The sequence below is a fragment of the Protopterus annectens genome, chromosome 7.part0 (genome assembly GCF_019279795.1).
Source record: "Protopterus annectens isolate FY-2018-M chromosome 7.part0, PAN1.0, whole genome shotgun sequence".
Classification (NCBI taxonomy): Eukaryota; Metazoa; Chordata; order Ceratodontiformes; family Protopteridae; genus Protopterus; species Protopterus annectens.
In genome coordinates, this window is record NC_056739.1 from 843,495,428 (window position 1) to 843,521,444 (window position 26,017).

Here is a 26,017-nt window from a genome sequence, read left to right on the forward strand (position 1 = left end):
GCGGCCTTTCCAGTTGTTGTAGATGTCTTATGAGGTACATACCAAATGGGGCGTTGTACTCTATAATGGGTCTAATGAGTGATGAGTAGAGGGGAGCAATGACCTCTTTTCTTCTGGATGAGAAACCTTTTGTGATGAGGTGTGCCACGTAGAAGGATTTCCTGACTATTGTGGTGATGTGATTATCAAAGGAGAGACTACTGTCCACCTGTGTCCCAAGGTCTCTTATCACACTTTTGGTGTTAAGTATACTACCGCCTATGTTGTAGTTCATGGGTACAGAGTTTTTACCAAAGGGCATGAGAATGCACTTTTTGGCATTGAGCTTGAGGCCATGGCTTTGACACCAGGCATCTGTCTCAGTGAGGCCCTTATGTAGGATGTCCACATCATTAGGAGTTTTGATTATGGCTCCCAGTTTGCAGTCATCTGCGAACTTCATTAGCCAAACACCTTCTGTGTTTGCTTGTACTTCAGAGAAGTAGATACCAAACAGGGGAGGACCCAGGACTGAACCCTGTGGTACTCCAGTTGTCACTGGTCTGAAGTCAGATTTGGAGTCTGCTACTTTCACAGTGTGGGTTCTGTCAGTGAGCCAGTTGGCAACCCATCTTGTAACATAGGGATTTATACCTAGTTTAGTGAGTTTATCTATAATTCCAGAGTGGTGGATGGTATCAAAGCCTTGGCAAGATCTAGATAGGCTGTGTGAACCACCTTACCCTCGTCTACAGCTTTGGTGACTGCTTCAAAGAAGTCTATCAGGGTTAGGAGACATGATCTGCCTTTTACAAACCCGAACTGGGTGGGGTCCAGAATTTGCAGATTACCAATGTCTTTGTTTATAAGTTCCATGATGTTATGTTCTGTGGCCTTGCAGACCAGGTTAGTCAGGCTAATGGGGCGATAGTTCCTAGGGTCCGTGGTGGCTCCCCCCTTGTGCAGTGGGATAACCATCACTGTGTGCCATTCAGAGGGGACAAAGCCTAAGGTGAGGCTATGATTGAACATGGTACTTAGGTGGGGTGCCAGTTCATTTTGTAGTTCATGTAGAACGCAGCCTGGGATGCTGTCTGGTCCCAAGGATGCTGTGCTCTTGGCTTTGGAGAGTGTGGTTCTTACCTGTGCAGCCGTGATTACAGGATCTTTGCATTCTTCCGGTATAGAAATAGGCCCTTTAGGGGGTGAGGGGGGGTCAAGTTAGCACTGATCCTATCTGCCAGGATGTTGGCAATATCAGTTTGGTCTGTATATTTAGTGCCATTGTGCTGTAACTCAGAGCAGATCTGAGTGTTGCCATTGAGATTCTTGACATAGCTATAGAATGCTTTGGGGTTGTCTTTAGAATCAGTGGCAATTTTGTTTTTGTAACTAGCTTTGGAGGATTTTATCAGAGATTGCAGCTTCTTACTGAGGCTGACCAGAGAGCTTGTCCACTCATGGGATTTTACTCTTTTTTGCAACAGTTTCTTTCTTCTGTTGTACAGTTTGTTTATTGCAGGGGACCACCAGATTTACTTCCTTTTTTTGGAGGATAGCATCTTGGTTCTGTTTGGGATAGCACCATCCATGCACTCGTGTAAGTGCTTATAAAGTGCAATTGTGTAGAATTCAGTAGTCGTAACCGTATTGTCCATCTGCATGGGTGTCATGAAGTTCACCACTTCTGTCTTAAGAAGCATAAAGTTGGCTTTGGAGAAATTTTTTACCGTGGTTTCCTTAATGGGGGGGGCGGGGTCATCAGGATGTGGATATCTAGGGTGATTAGCTTATGGTCAGATCGGACTAATAAGGCGTTGACTTCAGGTGTGGAACACAAGTCACTCATGTTGGTAATGACTAGATCTAGGATATTGTTGCCCCTGGTGGGGGTGTGGATAAGTTGATCCAGGGCATTGGAGTTTATGAATTCCAGAAAGCGTTGAGCGAAGGAGTTGGTACATGAGTAGTTTTCCCAGTTAATGGTGGGGTAGTTGAAATCGCCCATTATTAGAGTGTTTGGTTGAACCCTAATATTTTCCAGTACATCAAGAAAAGAGGAGTGGGAATCCTGGGGCATGGTGGGGAATCTGTAGCAAGATACAATATGGATTGCAGTTTTGCCCAGAGTTAGTTACACTTGGATAACCTCGGATGCATTATGCTGAGCAACTAGCCTGGAGGTCTGGATATCCTTAATGAATATGGACACACCTCCGCCTTTTGTGTTCTGGTCCAGGTTACATGGCTGAAAAGTGTGGTATGAGTTATAGCCTGGTAGTGCAGGGGTGCTCTCTGGAGCCTTGAACCAGGTCTCAGTCACTGCACAGATATCGATGTTCTCAATATTAAGGAGTGCCTCGAGTGAGTGCATTTTGAGATTTAGACTTCTAGCATTGAATAACATCACCCACAGTTTTTGCTTGCCTGTTCCTGTTACGGTGGTGAATTTGTCATTTGAACCTTGCCTAAAAAAGGCACTATAGGGGGTGGCAAGAACCTTAGTCAGTATCTGGAATCCCAGGGGTGACAGGTGCAGGCCTTCTCTGGCAAAGCATCGTGGTCTGTCGACCATGTCATCCCACGCAGACAGATACTGGATCCCTTTAGAATGACACCAGAAGCTTAGCCAATTGTTGAAGTCAATGATTTTGTCCTTGTACTGTGGTATAATTCTGGGTGATGGCAGAATGCTACTCAGGGCTAGGGTCATACCTCCCTGGGCTACAAGCTCAGACAGCTCTTCCATGTCTCTTTTCATGTAGTCCAGGGAGGTACGTCTCAGGTCATTCACACCAACATGGACTATGACAGAGTCATATTTGTACTTGTTGTGGAGTGACCTGAGTGCGTGGGTTATGTGGCGCATCCTGGCACCCAACAGGCAGCTGACAGTAACCTTCTTGTTTAGCCTGGTGAGTGGGACATCAATGTGCCTGACTATAGAGTCACCTATGACTAGTGTGTTGGGTACGAGGTTTTGCCTTATTAGCTGTGGTTGAGTGTCACACTGAGTCTGCGGGCTATGTGTCATTTGGGTTGTGTTGGGGGGTAGAGGTTGCTTGCATTTCTGTGTTGGAGGTCTCTGTTGCATGAGCAGATTATTTATTGAGAGTCTCTACAAATGTTTTTGTGTTTCTGTGTGTGGATTTTGGTGATAGTGTAGATTTAGTGAGACTATGTGATGAGTGTGGTGTGGTGCAAGTGTTTACCTTCTCCTCTTGACTGTCAACTCCAGTCTTGGTTGGAGAGAGCTTTACCTCCAGTTTGGCTAGATAAGTGCATCTCTCACAGGTTGTAGGGTTGGGTGGTAGGAGGAGAGGGTTGTCTGTGTACATGAGGCAATTTCTACATTGCCCCAAGATGCCCAAATTCATCAGATAGACAGGAGAGAACACTGGGAGCTGACCCTTGGATATGCCTGAATAAAAAACTATTTTCCTCTAGACAAGTGAGGAAAGTGAGTACAAAAGCGTTTTTTCTCTAAGCAAGTGAGGAAAGTAAGTACCAAAATTATTTTCCTCTAAGTAATGAGGAAGTTTGAGTGCTGTAGTAATTAGTAGCTTATTTAGTGCTTACAACAAGTTCTGAACAAGTGCTGATCAAGAATAAGCAAATTCAAGTGCTAAAACTAAGAATCTGTATCTGGACTAAACTAGTTAGAGGAAAGGGGGGAAACAAGTGCAAATGCGGGCTTTTAAATCAGAAAGTTGACAGAGATGGTAAAACTTCCCAAACGGCCAATAGCTACAACTTCTGGGCCAGAACCACTCCTTCTGTGGTAGATTGGTTACCTAGTGCTTTCCACTCCCACTGATAAGCTAGAAGGCTTCCCTCCAACACAGAAAGCTTGGGGAGGGCTCAGAAGCTTACATACAGTCCTGGATACAGCAAATCTGAATCTGGACTACACTAGTTACAGGAAAGGTAGGAAACAGGCTTAGATTTTTCTTTATACAGAAAAGTAGCTAAAACAGCAGTAAAAACAATTCAAATGCAGTGTATGCTAGCACACTTGAGTATGTAACAATGTTAGACCAAACAGTTAAAAAAATGCAATTAAATTAAAAATGACTAAAAACAAGTGCAGAAGGAGTCTATTAGGTAGAATGAGGTAAAGAGATGGGACTGGGGGGAGTGTCCCAGATCAAATCTACAGTGGGGGCGGGCAACTGCAAAAGCCTCCAAATTTAAACAACAAGACAGGAATAGGGAGGGTGGGTAGGGGAAAAACAACACCTTCAGCAGAGATCTGAAAAACTATACAGTGAAGCAAAAATAGTGCACAACTCTGAAGTCAGCCAGCAATGATATAAAATTAGTCAAACAACAATTAACAGTACACAACTCTGAAGTGCCAGAAAAATATACTTAGCTCTGTATATCTCCAGATAGTTTGAAGAGCACTCTGTCAGGACACATGTGAGATTGTTGTCACATGTAGCACACAACCACTACTTGCCAGAAATTCCTGCAGCTCATTCAGTGTTGCTGTAGGTCTCTTGGCAGCCTCATGACCAGTTTTCATCTTGCCTTTTCATCAATTTTGGAGGGACTTCCAGCTCTTTGCAACATCACTGTTGCCCCATATTTTCTCTTCTTTTTGATGACTGTCTTCACTGTGTTCCATGGTATATCGAATGCTGTGGAAATTTTTTGTACCAGTCTCCTGACTGATACCTTTCAACGATGAGATCCCTTTGATGCTTTGTAAGCTCTCTGCAAACCATGGCTTTTGCTGTAGCAGGCAACTGAGTAAATGTCAGGAAAATCCTACTAGGACAGCTGAACTTTATTTGGGGTTAATCAGAGTCTCTTTAATTGATGGCAGGTGTGTACCTAAGCAGACTGAATGTTGTAATTAAATCAAAAGGTGCTTCAACAAAGTATTAGTTTAAGGGTATGCACACTTATGCAACCAATGTATTGTTGTTGTTGTGTCTTTCGGCTTTTCCCGGTTAGGGGTCGCCACGGCGGAACTCTGGTCTGCTAATGATTGGCAGTTGATTTTTATGTGCTGAGTTGCCAGCCCTGACGCACAACCTTCAATGAAGGTATATCCATTCACGCTTGTCTCCACGCAGAAGACACTCTAGCTGAGAGTCAAACCAGTCAGTGTCTTTACTGTGAGGTGACAACGCTACCGCAGCACCACCACCGTGGGTACGTTTTTTATTTTTTCTCCTAACAGATTTATTTGTTTCTCAATTGAATTGTACAAGTTATAGGTCACATTAAAGGTGAGAAAAGTTTTGAAATGATTTATTGTGGTCTCATTTTTTCATATCACAAAATCCTGGCATTTTAACAGGGGTGTGTACACTTTTTATAGCCACTATATATATGTAAAACAGTAGCATAACAAAGGTGGGATGAAGGGAGTAGCTGCCCCAGGTGCAAAGTCTTAGGGGGCAAGATTGAGAAGTAGTTCCTTCATTATTTTTTCTTTAGCTTTTTTGTTTTGTTTTGCCCTTTGCTTGAAGAGCTGAGAGGGAGTAAGTCTGCCATAGGAAGTTGACTGGACCAAATGATCTGCTGGAGGAAGATACCAATGTGCTTGCAACAGTGGGCACTATATTGGCACTGGGTAGTAGATGAGCCAGCTACAGCTGTTGTTTTTATATATGTGTATATATATATATATATATATATATATATATATATATACATTTTTTTTCTTGTTAGTTCTTACTGCATAAAAAATAGGTCCATCTACATATTACAAGGTGTAATGGAAATTTTTCATAACAAAGCAAAGGTCACAAGCAGAACTGAACTCGTTCATATACACGTATTTACAGAGAGATGATTTGAAACAATGAAAGTACTCCCTGTCTTTTTGGGTTCAGTGCCTATCATGTCTTCAGACCTACTGGCAATTGGGAGGGGGGTTTCAGTATTTGTCAAGGATATCATCACCTCAAAACAGATTTATTAGAATAAAAATGTGAATTTCTAGATTTCCAAATCGCCAGAAATAAGATTAATTACCACTTTATATCTAGCTATAGAACACCTTCTACGTCACCTTCCGAGCAGGATAACCATCTTAAGATCCTAGCTAAATAAACACAACACCCTTTTACTTGGAGACTTAAATTATCCATCCATAAATTGGCTAAAATTCACTGCTAGTGGATAGCATGCCTAACAATTCCTTGAAATTATAATTAATAACTCCATTAAGAAAACAGTTAACCGTCCTATTAGAGGCCCCAGCACCCTTGACCTTGTCCTCACAAATATGACCACCTCCTGCACATCTCCATGTGTGTATTCTGACCTTAGTAAATCAAACCAAATCAGCAACTTTTCCTTTAAAACATGTGATATTTCCTCTTTAAATATCGCTTTGTTTAGAGAAGTCTGAAAAGAACACCTTTAGTTACTTGAAGACCTAAATAAATCCCACTGTGATCCCACTCTGCTGGATCCCATTGCTAAACTGCTGCTTCTTCCTCTGACTTGTAGTCCCACTTAAATAGTTGGAGTGATAAGACAGTCTCTACCAATTCAAAATATAACAACAACCCCAAATGCCCCTGTAAACACATATAACAAAATAAATTAAGTAATTCTTGTAAGAGGTCTCACTCTGTCTACCTCAACAGCATATATAAGCAGGCTAGTAAAGAGCTAAAGAAAAGCATCGGAATATAAACTTAAAATATCCATTAAGCCCAAATACAACTACAAATCTTTCTTTAACAATGTCAGAAAATTGACAAACACCCAATAATGTTCACAGCTAGTTAACAATCATACTTCACAATCTGACCTCAAAAATTGACTATCTTGGCTGATGAGTTTAATGCAAATTTTATTTCACCCACAATTACAGCTGTCACACAGACTCCACAATTTCTTCCACCCAGTCCTCTTTTATTAATATCCTCTCAGCCCTCTCAGAAGTGAAGATCACCTCATCCAGGAGACCTGATAACATACCAGGTTGTCTGATTATCAGTACCAAATATGGCCTCTCTGAACTTCTACTTAACCTGTTTAAGCCACTCCAATGGTTACTTTCTTGAAGCCTGATAAATAGTTACTGTAGTACAATTACACAAGGGTGGTCCAACCAGAGAACCTGATAGCTATAGACCTATTTGTAAATCTATGGAATGCTTTATCATAGATTTCATTAACCTAGAAATTAAAAATCTATTAATTCTGGACACTCATCAACTCATCTTTGTCACAGGAATGTCCTAGCTTTTAACCTCATTAATCTATGTTAAAAAGCCGCTGAAACAGTGGAAAATGGGTTCATTGTACATACAGCATATCTGAATATGGTCAAGTCCCAAACAAGTATTATAAATCTGAATACAACTTCTTATGTTTTGCATTGGATATCAGACTTGTTTTCTGATGGAACTCATATGGTTAGAATTGCAGGTACCACTTCAGAAGGAAAAAAAATGTTATCAGTGGTATACCACAGGGCTCAACATTGTGCCCTCTCCTATTTGGCATCTATTTCTCACACTAAGTCTGCAAATGACTGTAAACGGAGTATTGCTATTTGACCTTCCAGTGACTCAGAATTGCTCCAACATGGGTTAGATCATGTTACAAAATAGTGCACGGATAATGGTCAAATAAAATGTGAAATAGTGCACTATAGTTCACTTTGGTATGCAAAGCATTCCTCCATTCCATATAGGTGATACACCTCTCCATTCAGACACTGTTGTAAGAGATCTACACACTCTTGTTAAACTCCTATCTTCTGACCATCATCTTTCCATGGTAGTTCAGAAAGCCTTGTATCTAACATCTGATTTCCAAAGGCATCTCATCTAGAGCCAATGAAATCTTAACTCCCCTTTGTTCATATCTTATCAGACCCATTATAGAATATAATGCTCCTTTTGGTATGTATTTGTCTAAACGTGTCCCTCAGGTTGAGAGAACTGAGAGATTTCTAAATAAAAACATCAGTGGCCTTAAAAATCTTTGTCATCAGGCCACATTGGTAGCCCACTATCTCTGTAATCTCTCTCTTATAGACTTCTCCATGGAATTCTATGTCTAGTGTTTTAAGCCATGAGAGATCCAACCCTCTTTTATGTTCTAGTCCATTATAAAACAAATGGTTCCTCAAATACCTGGTTAAGAAAGTAAGCCATCATCAACACATAAAACAAGTCACATTGGTGTGATAGATTCATACCAGAATATATCCATCACCTCTGAGGCAAACTTCTACTCATCTCAAACAGAGTAGCACCTTTGCCACTTTCAAGGTAAGTCTAAATAATTGGATGGGAAGTCTGAAATTCTCTCTCATTATATCTTGTGTTGCCCCCCTTGAGGCTGAAGGACAATATTTGTAATGGCCTGTAGACGATTTCAGTGGAGCCTGCAGAGCATATTGATGCCTTTTTCAGCTATGAGCCATATTAGTGCCTGTCCTGATGCACGAAGACTGCCTGCATTTTTCTGCCTTACTATATTAAAGCAAGAAGTGTTCTTTATGATTGGGAAATGGGGACAGCTTTTGCCATATTTGTGTGATATACACAATTTTTCAGACTGTATTTGAGGGCAGTGATTTGTAGGCAGTACCAGCTATTCAGTTACAGATAAATATTTGTAAGGATCATGCAGTAATGTGGCAACTGTGGCTGTATTGCAGTTTATTTAATCCATGATGATGCTTCTTTTAATGGAGGCAAAAGAGGCCGGGAAGGGAAGACCGTGAACAAGAAAAACAAGGAAGGTGCTCAAAAAGGTAAGTGAGGATGCAGTTCCACAAGGATACAGACATAAGCTAGGAAACAATGTCTGGAAAGGATAGACTGCAGCTGTCATGCATCAGGATAGATCTATTTCAACTGAGTTTTGCTAGTTAAGCGAAGCTGGAAGACCTAGAATTCCAGGCTCTGGGGCTTTGGTAAAGATCAAGGGAACAACAACACAACTCGAGACTGCAGATCTCAACTCAGGATCAAGCTAGGTACATGGGAAAGCACCTGCATAGTAGGTCTAAACTGCCCATCTGCCAGTGGCACTGTGTCCCAGGAAGCAACAGGTGGTAACCGTAGGACTAGAGCATAACTTAGAAGGTCAGGTGATGAAATGACTGATTAAACAGACATCTGATCATACTGAACGTCTTATATGATGTGATGAATACAATGCGCAAGAATATAATTCTTTACTTTCAAACCAGTGGTGGTGGGGTTTGTGAGATAAAACTGGAAGAATATAATACTCCTGTTTAAGTAACTTGAGATTTTTTTTTTGGTGGCAGGAATTCAAAAGATCTAAGACAAAGCAGGTGGCGAAAAGTAAAGTTTCAGGCATAGAGCTATTGCTAGACCCTATGCATTGGTAAGCAGTGCCAGATGTACAGTGGAAAAGTAAGCCAAAAAGAGAGAGTAAGTCTTCTTTGAGATTGTTTTTTAGGGAATTATCACCTGTCCCTTTAACAGAGAGCAGGTAAAGTTATGGTAGAGAGGTGTGAGGGGAAGCTTCCATAGTAATAGTTCCATTAGCCCATGTGCTGCCAATAGAGTAAACAACAAGCAGTAGGGGGTACCACATGGGTTGGTGACAGGTTTGTCATTGGCTAGGGCATCTGACAGGGAGCAACATGCAGGGAGGGGAGCACCTGGCAATGGGATTGTGATTATATACAAGTCTAACTATCCTAGCTATGTAGAATATTAAGTGATAATGCAATGAATAATGTAATGAATGACTTGGGAGGCGTTCAGTAAAGTACTCAAACTCTTTGTGATGCAGTCAATAAAATGAAACTAAAAGTTCAGGTTTTCCATGTACTGCTGTACTGGGTTCTACTATGAAACACCAACTTCCATAAGTCTGATTATTCAAAATGCAAAAGAAAACTATGTCAGAAACACAGAAATGTTAAAAGCAACTTTGAATATTTTTTGCAGAGCATGCTCACCCTGCGCCCTTTCAGACTTGTATATACCAACTCCACATTCACACCAACTCAAAGAAGGCAGAAATCACTGCTTGTGCACATTTAGAAACTGCAATGACAATGAATTTCTATAGAGAACATCAACTGACATTGTGATTTTCAGTGTTTTTTTCTTTTTGTGGCCAAAAGACGCTTGAAGATCACATTGACCACCTGTAGAGGAGATGCTCTACTGCATCATTTTTTTCCAAATGGAAAAGACCATAATTAAAATGTCTGGGAAACTGTAACTGTATTCTGGCTATGAATATTTGTTTCACTTAATATTAATAAAAACTGTGTTTTTTACTATTTCTACAGATTGTATTTTTATATTTGTTTCATAAAATTTTGCATTACTCTTTAGGAAAACATCTAGGAGATTTTCTCCCAGAACTGTAATGGGGATCTACTGGTTAGCAAGCAGTAGTTACCATACATTTTTAGAAATGTAATTCTTTGAATAAACAACTAGATTTACTCACCCACCACATTTTCATTCAGTTAGAAATGAGAAGCTTACTGATTAAACACTCACCTCTTCTGATTGTATAGTTCTGTGGAGGAAGAAAAAATGAATGTTAGAAGGGAGGTTTGTCTGACTCAACAGTATCAGATAATCATAATTTCTAACATACGTAAGGAAGGTGCCTAGAGAGTTAAACATGAAAGGACAGAGGTTAACTATTGTTTTGGTCACCACATCTAATCCATAAAAATCATGACGATCTCTTTAATGTCTTAATACTTTAACTCATTCCCTTCAGTAAAGCTCTTTTAACTCTCAGTGGGTGTAGCTTGAGCCTTTAAAATAATCAAGTTATCATCTTGCAGATGCAGACAGATATTCATATCTCTGGAACCATAAGTGTTACTAGAAAACTGTAAATGGCAAACTATTCAGGATAAATGAATCTTTCTATTAGTGGCATTCATTCAGTTTGATGCTTTAAAATGGATATTATAAGCCAAAATAAAGGCAGTGAATATTAATTTTGTAATGTTGTATAAATAGCTTCTGATATGTCAGTAACCATTCAAGAAAGACACATACTGACAGCAGGATTTTCTTCATACAGTTGTGGGCTTTCATATGAGGCTATCCAGTTCTGTCTGTTTTTCCTGAATGTTGAGATATTTAGAGAATTATGAAAATTATTGCAGTACAAATAAACAATACAGAAAAAAGTATTAAACATCTCACAGAGGTCAAATATCAACACAATTGTGTTTGCTATCATGCATGGTTTCAGATGAAATCTTCTGATGCATTGTATATAGCATGGGTTTGGAATTATTAATGCAATATTTGACACCAAGTGGCGGAGTTAACTGCAGAAACTTCTGGAGGTGCACTCGGCTGTAATGAGCTAAACAGCAAGCATTCATCCAAAGCTAACAGTTCTGCAGTTTTGCTATGCAGGTGACATTTATTCATCTATTGTTTGTGTGTTAAGTGGACTGGCGTTTTGATCCAAAATTAATAAACTTTAGACATAGCCTCTGCCCAGAGGCAAAGTTTACAGTATACAGTAAAAAGCACCGGTACAATATGTTAATAAAGTAATATAGTACATATCGTTCACAAGGACATATACAACACAGATTACCCATTACAGATATCAGTACTGAGGCAACAATTCATGCAAAAACAATGCAACCTACAATTCTTCAAAGCGTTATGCAGAGTCAGTTGACAAAGAAAGACGAATATGCTTTATAGGTTAGGAGTATTAATATCACTTCTAGATTAAGTTTTGCAGGTTATTAATAGCATGTCTACATTAAAAATGTTAAGCCTTAAAAATACATGCTATTAGATCTTCCTATATCTAGGAGATGGGTAGGTTTCACCGAGATCTGAAGACTTCTGTATTTCGGAGACCACAGTGCTAACTACTACAAGATGGAGCTGCAAAATACTATGTCACGTTAAATAGGAAATGAAATCAGGCCTCTGACAAAGCAAGTGAGAATTCTACCACTGAACTACTATCTCATTTGCACTTCAGTGACTATATTTGGTAAGCATTACTAAGACATATACCTCTCAACTGTCCAGCTTTTTGCCTCATACATTTGGATTTTTTTTCATAATATTTGTGGTTTCCTGGCAAATCATTGAGGATTGAAGTCACTAAATAATGACAGACACTTGTGTGTCAGACTTATTATCATTAGAAAAATATGCATTAATGCAAAACCTGTTATTCTAGCAACCTTCTAACTTTATAAGAGCAACTTTTAGCACATGTCACTATCTGGGGCCTTTGTGCAGATTTCTTGCACTGAGAGTGGTATGCTAAGACATAAAACACCAAAATATAGCTTGAGCATGATGTACAAGGAGCAATGTGAAATTGGGTCATTCAGTAAAGAAGAGACATCAATTAACCTTTTGTGGCTTTTAGATGTCTAATGTGGTGAGGAAATTAAAGCTGCAGTGATCTTAAAGGTACCACAGCAAACACCTTAGGTACTTTATACAAAAGATGTGCAACAGTTATAGAAGGAAAAGCTGCAGGCCTACAATATTTAGGGGATGTAAAGAACAGGATGGATGGGGCATGGGAATATTGGCAGAGTATGTTGTAGCATTTAATATTAAGTAATTAAGATAATGGGAGGAAAAGAGGCTATAAAGGAGAAAGCAGGATAAACAGGCAAAACGAAGGAGCAGTGCAAGGCTAAAGGAGGAGGAGAGGGTTAGTTACACTAATAATGACAGAAAACACATGACATGAACAGCTGATGAACAGGGATCCCAGACAAACTGCATTCACTAATAATCACAGAAAGCACATGACATGAACAGCTGATGAACAGGGATCCCAGACAAACTGCATTCACTAATAATGACAGAAAACACATGACATGAACAGCTGATGAACAGGGATCCCAGACAAACTGCATTCACTAATAATGACAGAAAGCACATGACATGAACAGCTGATGAACAGGGATCCCAGACAAACTGCATTCACTAATAATGACAGAAAACACATGCCATGAACAGCTGATGAACAGGGATCCCAGACAAACTGCATTCACTAATAATGACAGAAAACACATGCCATGAACAGCTGATGAACAGCGATCCCAGACAAATTGCATTCACTAACAATGACAGAAAACACAAGCCATGAACAGCTGATGAACAGGGATCACAGACAAACTGCATTCACTAATAATGACAGAAAACACATGCCATGAACAGCTGATGAACAGGGATCCCAGACAAACTGCATTCACTAATAATGACAGAAAACACACGACATGAACAGCTGATGAACAGGGATCCCAGACAAACTGCATTCACTAATAATGACAGACAACACATGACACGAACAGCTGATGAACAGGGATCACAGACAAACTGCATTCACTAATAATGACAGAAAACACATGACATGAACAGCTGATAAACAGGGATCCCAGACAAACTGCATTGTATCTTCAGTTTTAAAGGTGAGATTCCATGTAAAAAGAGTGAAACATGACACCCTTTGAATGTACAAACTTCACCGAACACTATATAATTCAGGCATGTGACTGTGACATTACAAAGCATAAATAAAACAAGGAACTATGATTGTTTAAAGGTAGGTGCTAAAGTGCCCAAACTATAACTGAACATGATACTGGGGTATGGGGGGGGGGGGCAATATGACAGAGACCTTTCACACAAAGAAAAAGGTGTTACCTTGGTCTGTTTATAAAGATACAGAACACATTTTCCTATGGACATGGAAAAAGGAAGCCAACTTAAAGAAGGAGCATGGTGATAGCACAGGACAAGAACCAAAGGTACTGTGAGGTCAAAGTGAGACACAGTGCAGCTCTACTGAGGAAGTGAGCATGAGTTCATTTATTTAAAAGTTGGTGTGTGATGAATGACTTCCTAAAGCAACGTGTATGCCAGATTTGATAGGAATCAGACAGCTGATTTCAGAGATATGTAGTTTGACAAGATGGTGTTTAAAATGCTGTCTGCTATTGAATTACATAAAGATCACTTCCATTTTTTGGTCAAAAACTTGTTTAACAAATGATTTTTATGGACAACTGGCTAACATAAATAACCCTTGTTAACTGTACTTAAAATTATTGAATAGCTTGAAAACTATCATGTTTTAGTGAGGTACTTACAAAAGTATTGGTGATGGCAATGCACTCCCTCTCTTAACATAACTCGTACATCTTGGTGTTTTCAACTGAAGAATTTTCCCCTACCTGCATTTATTATTGCAGATAGAAACTATATAGCCACACATACATGTGTATGTGTTGCACAATATATTCCTGTGAATACCACATCTCTGCAGTATATTTCTATTGAGATTTTAATTTTGAATGATGGAAGTAAAATTTATTTGTGGACTTTCATATCCAGATGTGAAAACAACAATATATGTCTTAAAACTTTAGCATGGCATTCATGTTTCACCTGTTTGCTTTTTAGTTAAGATTTTGAACCTACAGAATTCTATTGACTGCTACAAATTGTAATTCTTTTATTTTTTTCCCCAATATTTTTATTAAGGATAAAATAAGAGCATAAACACTAATACAGTGATTATACTAAACAGACAAATTTTAACAACAATAAAACTAAATCAACTATTTACATTATTTACATAGGCCTAAAAATGTTTGAGTAGTACAAATATTTTAAGAAAAAACTTTCAGTGAAGCAAACAAATAATGATTAAACAGGGTTAAAAATCAGTTTGGAAAGTCTCAATTAGGTTTGAAACCTTTGTCTAGGGTTTGTTAGTAAATCTCCTTGGAATATAGTCTAAGTTCTTTACTTCTGACTTCTTTGTTTATGGTTTCTTCTAGCAAGTAAAAAAGTTCACCAAGACTCGGAGAGGTGGTAGAGGTCCATTTCCTTGTTATACATTTCCTGGCTACTGCTAATATTGCCCATAATAAGTATGAATCTGACTTATTCAAAGAAAAGGTTTCTTCAACATTAAGAAAAAATAAAGTTTTAGTTAATGTGAAGTTATATGAATGTAAAGCTCAAAGAAAATCATCAATCTCTCCCCAAAAATTCCTTAGTTTAAAGTAATAGGTTCATAGGTAAGTACTAGGCTATCTGCCCAAGGGCATCTATAAGCCTAGCTAGAATGTGTTGGCTTTCATCACCCCCTTAGATTATTTCCCTGTGCCTTGGTCCAGCAGTGCCATTAGTTCCCTGTGCCTCTGTCCAGCAGAGCCACTGCAGTGATCCCCAGGGTAAATTTTCTGTTTCCCATCCACTCGTCAAGGTTTCTCTTGAAGAGTGTTAGTGAGGCGCTTTGCCTAATGTAGATTGGAATCCTGTTCCAAAGCATGGGGAGTCTCTGGGACAGGAATCTATCCCTCCAACATGTCTTATTTATCATTGTGCTGAGGTTTAGATCCCTAGAGCATGTGGCTCTTGGGGATTTGTTTTTTTTTTTTGTTTTTAGGTGGAGCATGTCCATCAATTCTGGGTTGGACATGGCCTTGTATGTCAGGCAGAGATCACCTCTGAGTAAGCAGTATGCAACCGAGTACAGCTGGAGTTTCTTCAGTCGGGCTGCATAGGGCATCTGTCTGAGGCCAGTAATCCTCTTGGTGAGGTACTTCTGTGGTCTTTCCAGCTGTTGCAGGTGTTTTGTAAGGTACATTCCAAATGGGGCATTGTACTCTATGAGTGATGAGTAGAGGGGAACAATAACCTCTTTTGTTCTAGATGCAAACCCTTTTGTGATTATGTGGGCCACATAGAAGGATTTTCTAGCCACCTTTGCAATATGATTATCAAAGGAGAGATTACGATCTACTTGGGTCCCCAGATCCCTTATTACATTTTCTGTATTTAGGGGACTACCACCTATGTGGTAGTTTGTGGGTACTTCGTTTTTTCCAAAGGGGATGACTATGCACTTTTTGGCATTTGGCTTGAGGCCATGATTTTGGCATCAGGTATCTGTCTCAGTGAGACCCTTCTGGAGGATGTCTGTATCAGCTGGAGAGTCAATTATGGCCCCCAGTTTACAGTTGTCTGCGAACTTGGTCAGCCATAGTCCTCCTGTGCTTGCCTGTACCTCTGAGAAGTGTATACCGAACAGGAGGGGTCCCAGGTCATAGAATATATGGAACTAATCTGCATTACATGATGTTAGATATCTCCAGCAAATGATGTTATTCAATTTTTTTTAATTTATCAATTTTGTCAGGAGTTAAAAATGTTCTATTTAAATACTTCCAAATAAATACACTCCAATATTAACTCCCAAGAAGTGAATTTTACTGAAGATAGAATTTTAAGTTTTTCTGTCTGGGAGAGACTATAAGGTAGGCCTTTAGTCATTGTGTTCCATTGCTTAGTTGTTAAAATGAACCTGTAACTTAACAAAATTGTGTATAATTTGGTTACTAAATTTTGAAACTGTTGATCATTAAATAATATTTCAGATATGAGAGTGATTAAGGGAGGATGATCTAAATATGAAGAGTTCTGAATAATTTTGTACAAGTCTTGAGAATAAGCAATTACACAACCAATCTTGCGATGATAAGCTATAGTCTTTCATAAGTTGCTGAAACTGTAAAGTTTTCAAGTCTTTAATACATTGTTTCCAACAAATAAAATTTTTGTTTCCCATTCATTAAATATGTTTATGTGAAGTTTATCTGGGAATTGTTTGTGATTTTAAAGGGGATTATTAGGCCAAACCAGGATTTGATATCTGCATTTGAATATATTATTTTTCTAAAGTTGTTAATAATGTTATTTAGATAGTTTAGTTTTGTCAGTTTTGTCACATTATATTGAACATGGAACTATGATTGTTTAAAGGTAGGTAGATAATATTATTCTGTGACAGAAGAAACAAGGACTTATCGAAGGGATGTTTGGAAGGAATTTTACATGACAGTGAGTTTTCATTCTGTATTATAGCTATATGAAGATCTTTCCAATTTGAGTTGTAATTTGAGTCAATCCAATTTAATGTGCTTTTAAGTAAGGATGCTTTGATATATGTTTATATACGTTTCCAAGTCAAGGAATCTTAAACCATCACCATCCCAAGATCTAATATGATGTGTATACACAATCCTATTTTTGTTTTGGCACCATAGGAAGTTTAATAAAGTTTCAGTTATGAGTTTAATATAATTATTCCCAGGATGGGTGTCTAGGCCCAGAACAATATATAACTTTTTTGAAAGGAGAATGATTTTTAAGAACTGCAGTCTGTCCTCGAATGAAAAAACATATTATTCCAGCTACTTATGTATGTATTTACCTGAGATACTATGCTTTTATAATTTGTTGCTCTTGTTCTTTCCAAGTTTTTGCATAAGGTTATGCCTAAGTAGTTCAGTTTATTAACTTGTTTTCCAATAATGCTTTGGTTAACTAGCTGAGATTTCCCTTTGTCATTAAGAATAATATGTTTAGATTTTTGCTTATTAAAGTGGGAGCCGGAATTTTTTTGAAAGTTATTTATTATTGTGTCTAGTTCTAATAATTCTTGATTTGACTTAGGTAAGCAGAATATCATCTGCAAATAGTGCTATTTTAGAATTGTACTGATTATAAATATCAATGCTTTTGATTTCTTGACTATTTCTTATTGATGATGTTAATATTTCTATGACAAGGACAAGCAATACTGGGGATAAAGGGCAACCTTGTTTGGTGCCTTTGGTTATGGGGATGTACTGTGAAGTGAAAGTGGCCTAATTTGATGTGTGCCAACTTATCTTTATAAATAGCCTTTTTATCATGGAGATGAAAGATATTGGAAACAAGAATGCTTTCAGTGTTTCAAACAAAAAAAATCCCAGTTTACAGAGTCAAATGCTTTTTCTGTGTCTAGACTCACCAACAAGGCTTCTTCATTTTCTTTAAGAATTCTATTAATGTTAATATTATTTTGATATTATCATGACTGTGCCTTTTATGAATAAACTTGGTTTGGTCATTATGAACTAAATGTGAAAGTGGAACCTTTATTTTGTCCACAAATATAGACATAAAAATGTTGTAGTCATTATTTAATAAGGAAATTGGTCTATATGATTTACATAGGTGCAAATCTTTGTCAGATTTAAGAATAGGGGTAATCAAGGAGCATCTCCAAGAGGGAGGAAACAAATTTTTAGTTTGTACTTCAACCAAGGTCTTATGAAGTAAAAATAATTGAATCTGGATAAAGCTTATAAACCTCTGCTATGATGCCATATATGCTGGGAGCTTTGTTAGGTTTAAGGTTTTTGATTTTATTTTTGATGTCATTTAGAGTTATTCATTTCTTGAGAGTTGTACTAAGATTTTCTGGGATGGCATTCAAATTTAAAGTGATTAATTCTTGGGCTGTAATGTTTTTGTTTATATTATCAGAGTTATAATGTTTGGTAAAATGATATCTAAATGATGCTTCTAATATATATCTCCGATATCAGAAACTATCTTATTAGTACCTTCATGTAATAATTTTAAGATATTATTTGCCTTGGAATGTAATTTTGCTCTTAATGACAACCTGTGCATGTGTTTAGGAGTAAGAGCATAAGAGTTTAATTTCATTTTTTTTAGTGCCAAGTTTGTTTTGTGTGCCAAAATATCTAGATATTTCCTGTTTACTGCATCTATTTCTTTTTTGTTATTTGAGTTTAAATGTGATGACTTCGATCTCAAGGAGGTTAATTGAGATTGTAAGTTTTGAAGTTCCGATTCCCATTCCTTAAGTTTTTGACTATAGTTTTACCACAAATATATGCTTTTAGAACATCCCAAACCATAATAATATTTGTTTCATTATTATTTGTCTCCAACAAGAAGTTTAATTCTGATAATAACCATGGTTTAAAATCTTTTTGTTTGGCGACATAGCAGGAAGTTTAGTAATAGCATTTAGTTTTGTGAAGTCTATTTGTATATCTACAATAAGGCAATCATGGTCTGATAAAGGACAAGGAAGGATAGTAAAGGATGTAAGCTTTCATTTAAAAAAAATGTTGATAAGGACTTTATCTATTCTATTTTGAGTTTTAAATCTATGATCAGTGTGTGTATAACAGAGTGATTTGTTATTTTTAGAGTTATATGTATCATACAGATTATGATAATGTATCCATTTCTTAAGAATTTTATCAGTGGGTGTTAGTATAAGTGGACAACTACTTGTTCTCTTAGAATTATCTAATAAACAGTTAAATCACCCCCTAGAATCAGATTCCCTTTTGATATACTATCAATAAGATTGAGATGTTGTTTAGCAGTTGAAGCACTCAGTCCTGGGAACCAATAAAGGTTAGCAAGCATCCAGATTCTATGATTGAATTTTAGGATAGTGATAGCTAGTAGTCCCTCGGGGTCTTCATCCTTATATAATATTTGAGGGCAGATAATATTATTCTTCCATAGGATCATCACTCCTCTCCTTTTAGACTTAAATGAAGCATAAGCTAGTAAAAGTGTTTGGTTTCCAAACATCCTTTTCTGTATTTTTAAAATGTGTTTCCTGTAAGAATACTATTTGTGTTTTGTTTTTTTACGTTAAGGTATCTCAAAAGGTTTGACCTCTTCTTTAATTTATCGATGCCATTTATATTAAGTGAAGCTAAAGACAAAGATATGGTGAGTTATAATTTCTACAATGGTCAGTAATAACTGATTTTATTATCTCAAAGCATTCAATGAAAAGTTGAGACTTCCAAACGTTGATTTGTTTAAGTGACATGTTTGCAAGAATGATGTGAAGTATATTATAATAAGGCCTAAGTGCAGAAAGAAAGAACAAAATAATCATATTAAAACATAGAGAAACAAATAATGTATTTCCCCAACACATACATGGAAATTTAAAAAATTCCCAGTTTGAAAGATGAGATAAAATTAAACTGCTTTCCCAAATCATCAAGAACATACTTATCAGCTCTAAAATGTACTAATAAAGAGCCTTGTGCTGTAAACATACAATTGATTGAACAGTTTCCACCAAGTTATTAAAATGCGTGGAAAAAGGAGAAACACACATATATTAGTATCTTAAGTTACATATGTAATACTGGATGTTGAGGTTCCTATCTTTGACATAAATTACTATACGAGATCAAATAAGCTTAAAACAAGTACAAAATCTTTATCTAATAGCTAGAGTCCCTTTTATTTTATATATATATATATATATATATATATATATATATATATATATATATATATATATCTCGAAAGACTGGTGCACAATATTAGAAAGTATTGTGAACAATAGTAATGAGCATCAAAGGAGCCTATAGCCTGGTTAAGACATTTATATCTAGTTAGAGTATATGTCAGTCCAACTGAAAGTCTCTCATTTTGTATTTAAACACATGTTAATTAACCAACAACGTGTAAAAATCTTTGGGACAGTGTAATACGTATTTAAAAAATGCATAAATGATTGCTTGAGCATAGTTATTCATCAACACTCTAATCTTTTGTTCATCTATATTGATCTAATCAAGTAAAAGCTGGATGTAAAAGTAAAAGCTCCCAAAGATTTCTCTTGGGTTAACATTAAGGGGCTTCACAGTTACCTCAGTGAAATTTATTGAAGTACATTTTGTTAATATGAATAGATAATGTTGGACTGCATTTATTTTTATAGGATTAAAAGTCTGAATTCATTGTTATGTATATTATTTGCAACAAGAAGTAGTGAATGACTAAATAAATAAAGCAAAAGTGAGGTGACTACATTAAAATGTGCTTAATGCTGACTGTTCACCAACACTGCAAAAATAAAACTTCATGTAGGCTATTCTTATAATGGTAGTAAAGCAGCATCATACAGGTACTAACAAAGGCTAGTGATGATTATTACATTTCCTGTATTATTAAAACAAACTTCTTTAAATCATGCTCTATTTCATCTTCTGTTCAGATGCAGATAATTTATTATGTGTTATATTCTAACCATTCATCTTCAGTCTATTTATTATTTCTTTTACTTCTGCAATGTCTTCTTAACTTGCTGTTTTCTAAACAATCTCAGTTGGAGTGTAGCCACTTTAGATATTTTATATATAACAGAGAAATTTCAACAAACTTTGTAATAGAGAAGCAAGTTATATGTTCATTAAGAAAAGGAACCTTACCATTAACTGGGCTGTATTGATGTAACAATGCTTGCAGTTTTTAAGTTTACCACTAGAGGTCAGCTCATGATTTTAATCTATGTTAAATCTAGTTGTTTACACCTTTTATTCACCTCATAAAAGATTGATGATTCTTACAGGCTCATAGGAGGTTTCTAGGCTATTTCCCTGAGGCCCTTATAAGCCTAGTCAAGAGTTTATCCCATGTTTAGACAAGTTAGCACCCAAAGCCCCTGTCCAGCAGGGACACAGGTGAAATCCCAAGGGTGAATTTTCTGTTTCCCATCCACTTAAAAAGGTATAATGAGGTACTCTGCTTGACGTGGAGAGGGAGTCTATTCCACAGATGGGGGAGTCTCTGGGGCACTAATCTGTCCAGCCAACAAGTCCTATTGATATCACAGACCAGGTTGAGATCACGGATATGGGTTGCTCAAGTGGAGCATGGAGCTGACTTGCAGATATGCAGCAGTCTCATCAAGGCAGGATCTGGGATTACCTTGTATGCTAGACAGAGGTCACCTCTGAGGAGTTTGTATGAAACTGAGTAGAGGGACAAGGATTTTAGCCTATCTGTGTAGGGTAGGTGTTTGAGGCCCTTGTTTTTTCCTGGTGAGGAACCTCTGTGGTCTCCCCAGCTGCTGCATATGCTTTGCAAGGTTTTTCTTGCTCAAGATTCCTACAGTTATAAGAGCTTCTACATAGCCAAAATCTGCTGACTGGAGTGGACCTGAGGCTACTATCTTAGTGCAGCTATCTACAGTATCATAATCACATTTAACTGTGTGCTTATTCACCTTTAGAGCTGTCAGCAAAAGATTATTAGAGGTTCTGTTTGACAGAGGCATCCAGGACCATCTCACTCATGTTCTTGTTCCCATAGTAATGAAGCATGTGATTTGTTTTTTCATGTAATTGTCTTAATGTCTACAATTAGCAGAGCTATAACACCTTCTAGTCAAAAATGTTATTAGATGACACACATATAGACCCTCTAGTCTTATGCAGCAATATGAAAAAGCTGTTAACCAGGTTCTGCTGTACAAATACTCTGTACTTGTCTTCAGTCTAACAGAACTTCCTTGGCACTGAAGCTTTAGGGTACAGTTATAACAAAATGTTTTCAAAGGCTTGCACAGTTTGCTATCTTCAAGTATTACATAATCAGGAAACACTACTAGAGACTTTAAATTGTATATTTATGTTTCTAAGTCTGGACTGATTCAGACTTATACTTGTTTCTGTCAGCTTTAATTTAAATTAGTAATCATATTAAACTGTTATTTTCCAATTTCTAAACATCAGCTTGAAAACAGTAACTTTTTATATAAATAAAATAATCTAACTTACTTAAATGCAGCAGTCTGAGTGTTTTCAGCTTTGCTTAGGAAGTTTGAATCTAAAGGTGCATCTCCAAGACTGTTCCCTACACTTCCTGTAGGGTGCTACATGGCAGAATGGACCAACAGCTTCCAGAATTTCAGAAGCCTTAGGGAAGACAAGGCAGTTTAAAAGTAGCTTGAGGGTCATCTCGAGGTAAGAAAAAGCTTTACCTCGAATTTAAACAGTGTTCCTCGAGTAAAAAAATAGCTTAGTAAGGTAAAAAACAGACAACTAAAGCTAAAAAATGGTGCCACGTTTACTAGTGGATGTTCCCCAGTTTTATACAGTGTAACAGATACTCTAACATTAATAACATTAAATGGAGCATTTAAGGTTAAATAAATAAAACAAAAACACATATTATCTAATGTAATTAAGTTATTTGACACTTTATATTATGTAGTTAGTTAAACAAGCTGCATTAGTATTTTATTAAAGATTTATACATGTATGCAGCATGGAGCCCTCTCCCAACTCACTTAAAGAAGCAGCTGCACATATTAGATTTACTAACAGTGCCTTATTTGGAAATCAACTCAGTTTTGTTTTTGTTTTCTTTTTGGCTATAAATTATCTCAGTATGCAATGAGATTAAACTTTAAGTAATTCCATAATATTATTGCTGTAAGTTAACTATTTGCTATGTATGTTAAATGAACAGCATTTATTACCATAATGGTGCAGTAAGTATGAATTAAGAAAAGTTAATCACTAACAAAAAAAAAAAAAAAGAACAAGATTTGATTATTTATTTACCAGTTGAATCTTTGAGAGATGAATTTGTTGTGGCGGCTGAAGTCTCAGTTTTTTGTTTCTTGTTTTTGAAATCATTCCATGTATTTTTCTCAGATGTTCTCTTTAAAGAAGACAGGAAAAAGTCCATATCCTCTGGGATCATCATTAGGTTACTATTTGTTATAGTGTCATCCAGGTTATTAAAGATTCTTGTATCAGAAGAAAGGTACATTTTGATTTTTGCTGGATACAATATTTGGACTATGATGTTGTTTTGTTTCAGATGTTTAATGAGTGGCCAACATTTCTTCCTCAGTTCTAGAATTCTTGCAGAATAATCATAGTCATATCTGATGGGGTGTTGATTAAATTTCAATGGGGCTTTCTTCCAAGCTGTTTTTAACACTACTTTCTTATAGGTTCATAGGTGAATACTAGGCTAAAGGCCCTGGAGCCAACACAAGCCTAGCCCAAGAGCATATGCAATAGTCCTGTTGCCAGACGTTAGTTTCTTGTACCCCTATCAAGCAAGACTGTTGAAATTATCCCCGGGGTGAATTTCCTATTACCCATCCACTCAAGATTTTTCTTGAAGAGGGCCAGTGAGGTGCTGTGCTTGACATGAATTGTGAGTTTATTCCAGAGTATGGGCAGTCCCTGGGTTAGGAAGCTGTCCCTCCAGCAGGTTCTGTTTATTGTGGTGATGCTGTTGAGGTCCTTGGACTGTGTGGTGTGGAGGGATTGAGTCTTTTTCAGATTAAGCATGTCTAGTAACACTGGGTCCAACATGGCTTTGTATGCCAAGCAGAGATTGCCTCTATGTAGGCAATATGAGACAGAGTACAGTTGTAGTTTGAGTCTGTCTGTGTAGGGCATGTGTTTGAGTCCTAGGATCCTTTTTGTGAGGAATTTCTGTTGCCTCTCCAGTTGTTGCAGGTGTCTAGTGAGGTACATGCCAAATGGGGCATTGTACTCTATAATGGGTCTAATGAGGGATGAGAAGAGAAGGATTATGACCTCCTTCTTCCTGGATGAGAAACCCTTTGTAATGAGGTGTGCCACATAGAAGGACTTTCTAACTACAGTGGCCACATGGTTGTCGAAGGAGAGGTTGCTATCCACTTCTGTCCCTAGATCGCTTATCACACCTTGGGAGTTGAGAGGGCTACCGTTGATGTGGTAGTTCATGGGCACCGGGTTCTTGACTTATGAACTATGGACCATTATCAAAAGATGAGAGTATCAGCGGTCCCATGATGTGACAAATGAATTTCATCAGAGTGATGTCTGATTGTAAAGCTGTATCTCTGAGTACTAATCCACACAAATGGAATAGTAACTTAACTATCACTGAATGGAAATAAATCACCAGCAACTTTTTACCCCATGGTCTACCTTATGATTTATGAAATATCATATTGTCGTTAGTGCTACTTTTGTGAAACACATTGCAGATCTGATTATTTTTGACAATAATATCTCTTTGACAAGCCACACCATGCCTTTCTTTGCACATGGCAGTGTCCAAGTGTACTTTGTGGATGTTTTCCATCATTTTGTTATGTAGTTGGTTTGGCACAATGATCTGTTTGGACAGTGTAATAGATTGATAGTAATTATCTGGCTGTTCTGACAATATAATATTTATAAGTTTTTGTAATTCAATGTCTTGTTCAGTATTACTGGCAAAGCCCTCTAGTATACTATGAAGTGCAGTAACAAGTTAACAAATCGTCTAAAGCTATGAAAACAATGATGGCATTAGTAGCATCTACCAGTGCCTGAATCACTGAGTTATGCCGGCTGTGGCATAGGTCAGGCAATGACAGGGAGTCATGTCACTGACATCCACCTACACGCCACTCACTTGTACTGTCTTCAGATTCTACAGCGGTGTCACTGCCCACTGCTGTAGCAGGGGCAGGTGATGATCATGCACCATGTGTTGGGCTGCTATGGACAGTGCAGAGGTAGAAATGTGGCCTAGTGCCACCACAGCCAATTCAGCCTCATGCATGGTACCCACCACTATAACTGTCTGACTATGCCATGACTAGGCTGACATCATTCCAAAATGTAAAAACACAAATGTAGAACCAGAACAAAAACCCTCCGAAGACTGCTGGATAAAATTAAAATCCTTTACTGGATAAATGTCCAAGATACAAAACCACCATAAAAATCACTGTTAAGCGTTTTCGTACACCCTCTTAGGTGAACTTCTAGGCTGACATCATTGTCAAACATCAGTGCTGCCTGACATCATTGTCAAACATCAGTGCTGCATTGACATCATGCATGTCCTGTTCAGCTATGGCAGACACCACTACTATTATACCTGTAATGACAGACAGACACACAACAGTGTGTATAAATGCAGGTGTGACAATTCCACATTCACTGTTACAGCAGCATTGCAGGTAATATATTATACATAATGACCACATATGTACCTTGTGGCATATGCTGCAATGCTTGCATCCCATATGTACCTCTAGGACATATACGGCAAAGTTTGCTATCTACAAGTCCATGACAGTGGTGCATCACCAGACATTGGTAGTGGTATGTGATAATGCCAACCATGTGCATCCCTGACAGAGACATGTGATCTTGCCACCAGACCGGCTTCTAAATAAAGGCCACCACTAGACATTAGTGTTTTTTCATTGTCCCAAAACAAGGACACGAAGAACTGATATGTGTCAGTAAGAGTGGTCTATGATGGTGGACCTCCACCTGTGCCATTCCCTTCTGTGTGATGGACTGGACTTTCATAAACACATGATATATCATGTTATTGACCCTGTAGTAAGTAGATCTGTTGTGGCCACTGAATGTAGTCGCATCCAT

At 37.6% G+C, this 26,017-nt stretch overlaps 1 protein-coding gene across 1 annotated transcript in view; it reads right to left on the reverse strand.

Moving 5' to 3' along the window:
* Positions 1 to 26,017, reverse strand: part of IL17RE (interleukin 17 receptor E) — a 560,820-nt gene that overhangs the window by 330,167 nt on the left and 204,636 nt on the right. Inside the window, exon 2 of the mRNA XM_044077387.1 lies at positions 10,461 to 10,479. Within this exon, the coding sequence (XP_043933322.1) occupies positions 10,461 to 10,479 (19 nt within the window). The remainder of the gene's footprint in view (positions 1 to 10,460; positions 10,480 to 26,017) is intronic.